The 11,902-nt window shown below is 44.5% G+C and overlaps 1 protein-coding gene across 1 annotated transcript; it reads left to right on the plus strand.

Moving 5' to 3' along the window:
• Positions 1–276: 276 nt before the first annotated feature.
• LOC139321183 (cornifelin homolog) lies at positions 277–10,313 on the plus strand. Its single transcript, XM_070949827.1, has 4 exons — positions 277–331; positions 7,171–7,301; positions 8,827–8,963; positions 9,406–10,313. Exons 2-4 carry the CDS (start codon positions 7,178–7,180, stop codon positions 9,490–9,492), a joined length of 348 nt encoding a protein of 115 aa, XP_070805928.1. The 5' UTR covers positions 277–331; positions 7,171–7,177; the 3' UTR covers positions 9,493–10,313.
• The last annotated feature ends 1,589 nt before the right edge of the window (positions 10,314–11,902 follow it).

Consider the following 11,902-nt stretch of genomic DNA (forward strand, 5'->3'; position numbering starts at 1 on the left):
TTTATTTTAAAAGGGGGAAAGTTGGAAACCCCAGAGATAACATCCTCTGCCCCTTGGGATATGATTTTCTTTGTAAATCATATCCCTCCACTCTGTTTAACAAAGGTTAACAATCTTGGGCTTCCGTTTCACCACCTAGTTGCCCCACCTGATTTACTCATGCTTTCCCTATCAACTCATTCTGAGCACAGCCCCTCCGACATTCTCCGCCCTAGCAATAAAGTCTATATAACAGATGGCCATTGACGGAACTGAGTTTCTTGCCTAGAGACAGCTGGGCATCAGAGAAATCTGAGGTTTCGGTTCGGGGTTTAAAAAAAGAAAAATACAGGTAAGAGAACGTAAGCCTGTGTGGAAATGTTTGCAAATCCTCTGTGGATGCCAAGTTGGTTTTTGGAGCAGGAAGAAGAATAAATAGTAGTTGAAAAACTTTGAAGCTACCTTCTAGAATTGTGTGTTTCGTTTCCAGCTCATAGATTACGTTAGGTTAAATTGAGCTGCGTGGTTTGTAGTTTATTATGTTAAAAGAAACTAGAAACAACACGGATTTTTTTTTTGGGGGGGGAGTAGGTTAATAGTAGAAAGAAGAATAAGGAAAGGGTGGATCCATTGTGAAGAGAAGAATGATAAGATAGGTGATAGATAGAGAAAGGGTTGATGCCTTAAATCTTCTTGAGGGATCCTGGGTGCTCTCTGAGCTTGACTATTTTCTTGCATGCGTTTCATTACCCAACTAGGGAACCTCATCAGGACTAGGAGTGGAGTTTGCTCTTAGTTTATATTCTAGTGCAGGGGTGAAATCCAGCAGGTTCTGACAGGTTCTGGAGAACCGTAGCGGAAATTTTGAGTAGTTCGGAGAACCAGCAAATACCACCTCTGGCTGTCCCCAGAGTGGGGTGGGAATGGAGATTTTGCAATATCCTTCCCCCAGGAGTGGGGAGGGAATAGGGATTTTGTAGTGTCCTTCCCCTGGAGTAGGGTGGGAATGGAGATTTTGCAATATCCTTCCCCCAGGAGTGGGGAGGGAATGAGGATTTTGCAGTATCCTTCCCCTGGAGTGGGGAGGGAATGGAGCTTTTGCAATATCCTTTCGCCAAGAGTGGGGAGGAAATGGGGATTTTGCAGTATCCTTCCCCAGGAGTGGGGAGGGAATGGGGATTTTACAGTATCCTTCCCAGGGGTGAAATGCTCCCGGTTCGAACTTGGTGGGCGTGGCAGTATCCTTTCCCTGCCACGCCCACCAAGCCACACCCTCCAAGCCACACCACGCCCACCAAGCCACGCCCACAGAACCGGTAGTAAAAAAAATTGGATTTCACCACTGTTCTACTGGCTTGTCCTGTCGTGTTGATGGGGATTGTCGTAGAAGTTCTTTGGTTGGGCTGCTTACTGTTGACTTGTTTGGCAATTCCTTGATTGAGGTATTCTTTATACTTGATTGTTGGTCTGGTGTTAACATGATGTTCATCAAATCTTCATTTCCGTCTTCTCACCGGCAGAAAACTGGATAGGATAGGATAGGATAGGATAGGATAGAATAGAATAGAATAGAATAGAATAGAATAGAATAACAGAGTTGGAAGGGACCTTGGAGGTCATCTAGTCCAACCCCCTGCTTAGGCAAGAAACCCTACATCACTTCAGACAAATGGTTATCCAACCTCTTCTTAAAAACTTCCAGTGTTGGAGCATTTACAACTTCTGGAGGCAAGTTGTTCCACTAGTTAATTGTTCTAACTATCAGGAAATTTCTCCTTAGTTCTAGGTTGCTTCTCTCCTTGATTAGTTTCCATCCATTGCTTCTTGTTCAGGTGCTTTGGAGAATAGCTTGTCTCCCTCTTCTTTGGGGCAGCCCCTGTGATATTGGAACCCTGCTATCATGTCACCCCCTAGTCAGTGGTGAAATGTAAAATTTGTTATTACCGGTTCTGTGGGGGTGGTTTGGTGGGGGGTAATGTGATTGGGTGGGCGTGGCCAACTTCTTCTCTTTTTATTACTTTTAAAAGCATTTTCTTAACAACCTCTTTGGCCAAAGAGGTTGTTTAAAAAATGCTTTTAAAAGGCTCTGACGATCCTAGCTGAGCCGCGCAATCATCAGAGGCTTTTTTTTTTTACCTTTAAAAGCATTTTTTCAGCCGAAGAGGTTGTAGAAAAAATGCTTTTAAAAGTAAAAAAAAAAATCCTCTGATGATCGCACAGCTCAGCTGCGCATTGGAGGGGGGCAAGGATTTTTGCTACCAGTTCTTCGAACCACCCGCCGCCATCGCTACCGGATCAGGTGATCCGGTCCGAACTGAGAGCATTTCACCCCTGCCCCTAGTCCTTCTTTTTATCAAACTAGACATACCCAGTTCCTGCATCCGTTCTTTATATGTTTTAGCCTCCAGTCCCCTAATCACCTTTGTTGTATCAGCTAGGGACCATGACCTGTATGATTGAGAATATCCTCCAAAGACATAAGATGACTCTGCTGGAGTTCATCTAAACCCAGTTTTCTGCCGGTGAGAATGAATCCCATCCCATTCCATTCCATTCTTCATTCCATTATTCTGTTCTGTTCTGTTCTGTTCTGTTCTGTTCTGTTCTGTTCTGTTCTGTTCTGTTCTGTTCTGTTCTATGATGAATGTAGTACAGATTCGTTATTCAACTTGGCTAAGTTTTATCTGTGGAAAAAAAAGGATTGTAGGAAAATCTACCGAATACGGTAGCAAGCAAGAGTGAGGGGAAAAAAATACCCCATTACGCTTTGTAGAAGTCTGCAAAACATGTTTTCTTAAAAACAAAAAACGGAACTGGAAGCTGAAGGCAAACTTCAGGGGGCTGCCTTCATGTCAGCCTGTGCCGCGAAGAAGCCGCACTACAAATGCAAAAAAAAATCCCCAACAACAACCCAACAACACATAACTCAGCGGCGCCGAAGGACGAGGCGCTAGTTAGAAGTGAGCTGCCTTGAAATCAATGGGATTTTCTTTCAACTGAATGTTTTTAGGATTGGATGTTAAGCTCATCGATTGTAGGCAACCCAAAGCTCAGTTAAATGTTTAATTCCCATTGATTGCAATAGGGTTTTTTTTTCTCTCTCTCTCTTCATGAAAATCTCGTGGAACCTTGGAGGCTAACTTGGTTATTGTAGCCTGGGGTTTTCTCTTACTATAACAGATATATCTTCATGAATTCACTTCTCCTAAAACAAGGTTACCAGTGAGCAATTTAAAAAGCAACCAAAGAGAGAGAGAGAAAGAGCAAGAGAGAAAACAATTGGAGCGTTTTTCCTTTTCTCAGAGGTCTATGCTGTAGAGATCAGAAGGTGATCATGGAGAGAGAACCAACTGTCTGTGAAATCCTGAAGCTTGGCAGCAGGGCCTTATTATTTATTTTTTATTTATTTTTTGATTTGATTTATATGCCACCCTTCTCCGAAGACTCAGGGCGGCTTACAATGCGTTAAGCAATAGCCTTCATTCTTTTGTATATTTATACAAAGTCAGCTTATTGCCCCCACAAACTGGGTCCTCAATTTACCTACTTTAGAAAGGATGGAAGGCTGAGTCAACCTTGAGCCTGGTGAGATTTGAACTTATTCAAATGTTGGCACCCATTTTGTTTTGTTTTTTAAATCTGGGATGGCAAAAATCATCACTATCCACCCGGGCACTATGCTGTCCTATTTAGCCATGTTTTCTAAGCCGCACACATGTGTACAAGCCATGCACGTGAGCAAGCCGCGCACGCTCACATTTTCGGTGCGCGGCGAACCTGTGGTAAAATTTTGTGAAACCCACCTCTGAGGCTAAATATAAATAGCCCTCAAGTTAGGATCACAACTGAGCACACAAAAAAAATGACGTTGCCGGCGAACCTGTGGTAAAATTTTGTGAAACCCACCTCTGAGGCTAAAATATAAATAGCCCTCAAGTTAGGATCACAACTGAGCACACACAAAAAATGACGTTGCCGGTGAACCTGTGGTAAAATTTTGTGAAACCCACTTCTGAGGCTAAAATATAAGTAGCCCTCAAGTTAGGATCACAACTGAGCACACAACAAAAGATGACGTTGCCAAGTGAAACATTTGTCAAGTGAGTTTGCCCCCGTTTTACGACTTTTCTGGCCACCGTTGTTAAGTGAATCATTGCATTTGTTATAAGTTAGTAAACATGGTTATTAAGTGAATCTGGCTCCCCCCCCTTAACTTGGCTTGTCAGAAGGAGATTGCAAAAGGGGATCACGTGACACACACACACACCCCCGGGACAATGCGACCGTCGTAAATATGAGCCCGTTGCCAAGTGGCTGAATTTTGATCACCTCACTGTGGAGATGGTTGTAAGTGTGAAAAATGGCCATACGTTGCTTTTTTCGGTCCTGTTGTAACTTTGAACGGTCACTAAACGAAATGTTGTAAGTTGAGAAGTACCTGTATTGCTCATTCATATGGATTGTGGGTGGAGTAGAATCTGGGTCTCCTTAGTCCAGCACCTTCCCTGTTGTACCACGCTGGCTCTTATTTTGGTAGAGGTCAATGGAAGGAGAAGTTATTTGCAGAAACTCAAACTTATCAGCGCCCGCATGACCAAAACTCTGGATAACAAAGAAATGGTGTCCCACCCTTCAGGGTGTGTAGCTCCACCCTTCCATTTTCTCCTGCTCACCATTCCTTTCGATTCAGATAACCACACCACACCTGATTAGGCCCCACGTCATAAGCGTTCAACGTTTCATTGGAGGAGGGACCACTACAGACCTGGCCACGAGATTTGCAAAAAGGGGTTAGGTATGGATGTAGAAAAGGGACGCGGTGGCTCAGTGGCCAAGACACTGAGCTTGTCGATTGAAAGGTTGGCAGTTCAGCGGTTCGAATCCCTAGCGCCGCATAATGGGGTGAGCTCCCAGTTCCTTGTCCCAGCTTCTGCCAACCTAGCAGTTCGAAAGCACGTAAAAAAGGCAAGTAGAAAAAATAGGGACCACCTTTGGTGGGAAGGTAACAGCGTTCCGTGCGCCTTTGGTGTTTAGTCATGCCGGCCACATGACCACGGAGACGTCTTCGGACAGCGCTGGCTCTTCGGCTTTGGAACGGAGATGAGCACCGCCCCCAAGAGTCAGGAATGACTAGCATGTATGTGCGAGGGGAACCTTTATCGTTATCTTTTATGGATGTAGAGGGAAGTTCTTGCTCACAAACCACCATCCCAGACACTCAGATGTCCGTGGAGCTCCCTGAGCTGGGATGTTTGTTTGCAGATGCGTCGTTACCAAAGTTTACTGGGCTGGCAGAGGAATTTAGCTGAGCTCATAAAACCCACCAGGCTGAGCTAAACTGGCCTTGTCTAGTTTATGGGTTATGATGGTGTTGTGTAAGCCTACGTGTTGTCCTCAGATGCATTGGATAAGCCATCATGTTAAACCAGGTTAAGTTTTATTTCAGTACCATATGTGCCAAAGTAAACAAAATGAGTTTTTTTTAAAACAGTGTCTAGTTGTTTTGGCATGCATGATTTGAAAACGTCTCCCCAAAAACCAGGCATGGTAGAGAACAGCCTATCCTACCTGAACTGAACCAGCAGCTGGTCTACCTGTCCCACCTCGTGTTTGTGGGAAATAAATATGCCAGGGCATCTGTGTCGCTTGATTTTTTTATTACAAACAAGTCTTAACTGAGTGCTGTCCAAACGCCTCCAGTTTGACCACGGTGCTACCACAAAACAAACAATTAAAACAAAGAGGCCCTTCCTTTTCCCCGGTGTAGCTCTGAGAAGGTGATTTTTTCCCCCTCTCCTGCTCTATGACTATCAGCTTCTCTTGGGTGTGATGGGAATATTTATGTCTCAAAGCTGTTCTTCAAACAGATATTTACAATCGAGGTCTTGTACCGTTCAGAGAAAGGTGTGTTGCCTTGCGCAAAATATTCATGGGGATGGACTGGAGCACAAATGGGATTGCTCTCGGAGAAACTTCTCACATTCCCCCCTCCCCGGTGGGGAAGAATTCAAAAGAAGAGCTCATGGGAATGGACCACAGCCACAACATGGCCTGAATAGCAATGCCAGGGGAGGCCCAATCACTTCTGGATTGGCGCGTGCATCTCCCACACTATAAAAAAGATGTTGAGACTCTAGAAAGAGTGCAGAAAAGAGCAACCAAGATGATTAGGGGACTGGAGACTAAAACATATGAAGAACGGTTTGCAGGAACTGGGCGTGGCTAGTCTAGTGAAGAGAAGGACCAGGGGAGACAGGATAGCAGTCTTCCGATATCTGAGGGGCTGCCACAGAGAGGAGGGGGTCAAGCTATTTTCCAAAGCACCCGAAGGCCAGATGGAAACTGATCAAGGAGAGATTCAACCTAAAAATAAGGAGAAATTTTCTGACAGTGAGACCCATCAACCCATGGAACAGAAGTTGCCTTTGGAAGTTGTGGGAGCTTCATCACTGGAGGCTTTCAAGAGGAGATTGGACTACCAATTGTTGGGGATGCTGTAGACTCTCTTGCTTGCGTGAGAGGAGTTGGACTAGATGACGTACAAGATTCCTTCCAACCCTGTTAATTTATCAATCATACAAAGGGTGTATAGGCTGACCATTCCCATCAGCTGTCACAAGGTGCCCTGAATGAGGGGGCATAGGAAGGGTGGGGGGTAGTGACAGTAATCCTAATCTCTCAAAAGAGATTCTAAAAGTTGGAGCTAATACTTTTGGGTGAGCTTTGTGTCTGGGCTGCTTGGCAAGGGTGACAAACTGTCAGGACACAATTTTAATGTCGCAGGGATGGGAAGAAAGGTTGACAGAGTCTGATCCTAGGTAGAGGCAGATATTTCTCTCTCTGGGCACACTGGGGGAAAAAACTCGGCCTTGGCAACAGGAAGGGCATCCGGCCAGTAAAGACTCTGCTAGCTCCATTCAGTTGCCCAGACTCCACCCCGCGAGGGATTATGGGGTCGTTAAAAAAGGATGATGAGGGATGGGAAGAAATGTTGCCAGTTGTGAAACTGGTTGCCAAGTCTCTCAAGACCCAAAGATTTCTTGGAGCTGATGGGGTAATCGAAATAATTGGTCTCCCTGTCCTCCTCCTCCTCCTCCTCTTTCCTGTCTTTCTGGCCCTCTTCCTTCCTTCCTTCCTTCCTTCCTTCCTTCCTTCCTTCCTTCCTTCCTTCCTTCCTTCCTTCCTTCCTAGGGTTAACATGGCCTATCAATCGGAGGTGATCATTGATGCTCAGCCGCAACCTGCAGGCACCAGCTACACGTTCAATAATCAAGGAAGCTGGAATTCAGAGCTGTGTGACTGCTTTTCTGACATGGGCATCTGTGAGTAATGGAGGCATTTGGGGATGCAAAGGCATGGGGGAGGGGGATCTCTCATGGCTGGGCTTTACATGGGAAAAGCAAGGACCATGAAAGGGTCAAACATGTCAAGATGGCAGCCACAAATGCGCAATCCTTTTCTGTGAATTGTATTTTGGCTTTTTTTCCACCCCAAACCACTTCAAATCATCATCGTTTAATGACCCCATAATCCCTTGCGGGGTGGAATCTAGGCAACTGAATGGAGCTGAGTGTTTACTGGCCGGATGCCTTTCCTGTCGCCAATCCAGAGTTTTGTTCAGCAAATATATTCTCATTGTGCCCAGAGAGAGAGAAATATCTGCCTCTACCTAGGATCAAACTCACAGCCTCCTGATTGTGGCGAGAGCTCCACCTCTAGGCCACTGCACCACTCTTTCAACTCCATCGCAAATACCCTAGCTCAAATCATAAATGCAGGTAGTCCATGACTCACAACCATAAATTGAGCCCAAAATTTCAATTGCTAAGCAAGACAGTTGTTAAGTGAGTCGGGCTTCTCCATTGATTTTGCTTGTCAGAAAGTCACAAAAGGTGATCCCGTGATCCCAGGACAATACAACCGTCATAAATAAAAGCCAGTTTCCAAGTGTCTGAATTTTGATCACATGATCATGGGGATGCTGCAAGGGTCGTAACTATGAAAAGCGGTCATAAATCAGCACCCTAGTAACTTCAAACGGTCATTAAAGTAATGGTTGTTTAGTGTCTGGCTGGGGAATTCTGGGAATTGAAGTCCACAAATCTTTATTCATTACAGTTTTCTTCATTGTATTTATTTATTAGTTTATGAGTGGTGCAGTGGCCTAGAGGTGGAGCTCTCACCTCACAATCAGGAGGCTGTGTGTTCGATCCTAGGTAGAGGCAGATATTTCTCTCTCTCTCTGGGCACAATGAGAATATATCTGCTGAACAAAACTCTGCATTGGCGACAGGAAGGGCATCCGGTCATTAAAACACTCAGCTCCATTCAGTTGGCCAGACTCCACCCCGCAAGGGATTATGGGGTCAGAAAAAGGAGATGGTGATGATTTATTTATTAGTTTATAATATATAATACAAAAATAGAAAAGATGACAGGAGGAAAATAAGGGGGGGGAAAGGGAAGGGAAAAGTGTGGGAAAAAGGGAAAAAAAGAAAGAAAAGGTGTTGACTTCCTACTCCCTTTGGTGCAGTAGAATAAGATAATAACATCAAGGCTCAACTTTTTACTTTTACGTAATAGTTTAAACGAGCCATTTCTGTAACAGCAAACCTATTCATCGTAAAACCCAAAATCAAAGTTTTATTTTCCCCCCCCCCACCTCAAACACAAAATCCAGAAACGGTTTCTGAAGGCCACAAGTCTTAAAAGTTGCCAAGTTTGGGCACTCCTGAACTACAGCTTGGAGAGTAGATATCTAAGGGGAAGAAAGTTGTCTGTCGTTTTTATTCGTCTCTCAAGGAATTTGGGAGAGAACCTCACACCCTCTTCCTTCCTTTTCTCCAGGTCTTTGTGCCACTTTTATACCCTGTGTTCTTGCCTGTCGGGTCTCGGAACAAGCCGGGGAATCCTTCTGCCTCCCATTTTTGCCAGGGTCTCTGATCGCCCTCCGTACAGGAGTGCGTGGAAAATACCGTATTCAGGTAAAAGGCGGAACGTCAAAAATAAAAATGCAAATTGAGTTTGGGGATATATGGTGGCTGTGACTGGATGTAACTATGCCTCTTTTCTTCCCTAAAGAGACAAAAGAGGAAGTCACCCTCTAGTGGTGGGTTTCAAATTATTCCACCACCGGTTCGCCGAAAATGTGAGCGCGCGTGCATGGCTTCCGTGCACGCGTGCACACACAGCTTCCGTTACGTGGCGAGGCTCGACCAAGCAGCCTGCTCCCCACTATCTCTGCAAGCGGGAGCAAGCGGTTCACCGAACTACTCAAAATTTCTGCTACCGATTCACCCGAACCGGTCTGAACCGGCTGAATAACACTTCTGTCCCCCTCCCTTCCTTCCTTCTTGATTCTCATCATGAGGTCCAGCCTCATCACCGACCCCCCTGTTTTAACTCAGCCCTTTTTTTTCCATCCAGGGGTCTATCTGTGAAGACTGGATGATCATGTCGTGCTGCCCACTGTGTGGACTCTGTCAGATGGCAAGAGAGTTGAACAGGAACTGAGAAGACAGAGAAGAGGTGGCCAGACTTCACTCTGGAGAAAGCAAAGGAAGAGTGGAAGAAATGAGTCAAGGGGGACAAAGCTAGCGCTGACAGATCTGAAGTGAGAAAAAAAAGAGGACAGAAGATTACAACGGGATTAATTTTCCTATCTCTTTGTTGACTAGAGTTTGAAACTCCACAATGCAAAATCCTGCAAAAAAAAAAAAAAAAGAATATGCACCCAAACCCATAACCACACACACATATATTATAGGAGAAATGAGATTTAAATTTTTTACACCCCGTAAGGATTAGATATAATTATGAGTAAGAATGATAAGTCATACTTATCTTCTAGAAGTTGCTTTCTTTCTCTCTGGTGTCATCTAGTGGTCATCCAGAATCTTGCAGACCAGATCTGATCTGTCTGGTCCAGGGGTTTTCAAACTTGACAACTTTTAAGACTTGTGGATTTCAACTCCCAGAATTCTTCCATGCAGGCTGGGGAATTTGGGGAGTTGAGGTCCACGAGTCTTAAAATTGCCAACTTTGGAGAGACCCTAGATTGAACTAGAAGATTCAAGCTGCCTCTTGGTGCTAACAAAAGAGGAATATTCAATAAGCAGGGATTTTAATGTTTATTCCCTCTGTCATTTCCACCTTGAAATCTATGTCCTAATAAATCCTGATCTAAGACTCTGCTCGTTTTTTTTTTTTTAAAAATAATTGCTACTTTTGGAAATGGCAACTGCTGTGTGCCTTTGGACAGCTTGGTAATGTGTTTATGTTTGAGAAAACCCCTCCTGGGTTGTTCTTTTCCTCCATTAAATGTGTCGAAATCAGTTGATTTTTATGGCTATAATTGAACATTTCAACACTTTTGAGAATGGCCGATGGTCGGATTCCGAAAGATCTCCTGGATGGAGAATTAGTGCAGGGAAAGCGCCTCAGAGGGAGACCACAGCTGCGATATAAGGATATCTGCAAGAAGGACCTAAAGGCCCTGGGAATGGACATTAACAACTGGGAAACCTTGACCTCCGATCGTTCAGCTTGGAGGCTAAAGACGCAGCATGGCCTCCTCCAATTCGAGAGACCCTTATTCGACAGGCCAAGGCAAAGAGGCAGTCCAGGAACCAGTGAAATCTGGGGGCTGGGCAGGGGACAGAATATATCTGCCCTCAGCGTGGAAGGGATTGCAACTCTCCAATTGGCCTTTTTAGTCACACTAGATTAGTGTTTCTCAACCTTGGTAGCTTGAAGATGGGTGGACTTCAACTCCCAGAATCCCCCAGCCAGCAGCGCTGGCTGGGGGATTCTGGGAGTTGAAATCCACCCATCTTCAAGCTTCCAAGGTTGAGAAACACTGCACTAGATGGTGTTTTAGGACCTCTTTCCAGAGCACGATACCATCGTCTCTTGAGACTGAAGGATGCCAATGCCAGAAACCCCTCTGTAGACTAACACAGTTCTTCTACAATGTCTGTGCTGAAGTTATGAATCAGAAAGCCCAACCAGTTTTTGTTCTGGTTTTCTTGACAGAAAGAAAAACAAGATTTCATCTGCTGACTGGAAAAAATAACGATAAGATTTTCCTAACCATATTGCAATTGGCTGAATGCGTACAACAAAATGCAGAACTGAAGACACTTACGTCAGGAATTAGTCATGCCTGAATCTAGCCGTTATAAAAATAAGGATTATAACTAACAACCCACGGTTAGCATTTTACCACGCATGCGTTTATTCTGACTTTAAAATTGAAAGCTCGTAACTATTTAACCAGGATACAGATACAGAACAGGAAGTGGAGTCCCGGGAACCAAAATATGTGTTTTTTTTACAAAGCAAGTGAACTAGAATATCATTGCTAACAGAGCCTGGATAGCTCTGCAGACAGGTACTGTGATTTAACATCAGCTGTTTGCAATTAAAGTAAGTTCGAATCTCGCCAGGCTTAAGGTTGACTCAGCCTTCCATCCTTTCTAAGGTAGGTAAATTGAGGACCCAGTTTGTGGGGGCAATAAGCTGACTTTGTATAAAAAATATACAAAAGTATGAAGGCTATTGCTTAACGCACTGTAAGCCGCCCTGAGTCTCCGGAGAACGGCGGCATATAAATCAAATTAAAAAAAACAAAACAGTTGCTGTAGCAATGACAAATCTCAGTCAGTATTATTTGCAAATGTCCAAGACTACACCACCCATCATCCTGAGTCAGTAATAGCTTTCAAGGTAAGAGCAGCGGGTTGGAGAAAAGGAAAGGCGTGATCCTGTTATTTTCTGCTCTGCATTAAACACGGTCAATAAACATTATTTGTTTTCAAGGATAGATATTAGAACAAAAAACTGGCTACGGGCTGCTATTGACGCAAATGGCAGAGCTCGCCAGTAGGCGGCCAACAAAAGACTCTATTTCCCAGTAGGCTCC

Source organism: Pituophis catenifer, unplaced genomic scaffold (genome assembly GCF_029215685.1).
Source record: "Pituophis catenifer annectens isolate HBS135680 unplaced genomic scaffold, rPitCat1.0.hap2 SCAF_9, whole genome shotgun sequence".
In the NCBI taxonomy this organism is placed as follows: Eukaryota; Metazoa; Chordata; class Lepidosauria; order Squamata; family Colubridae; genus Pituophis; species Pituophis catenifer.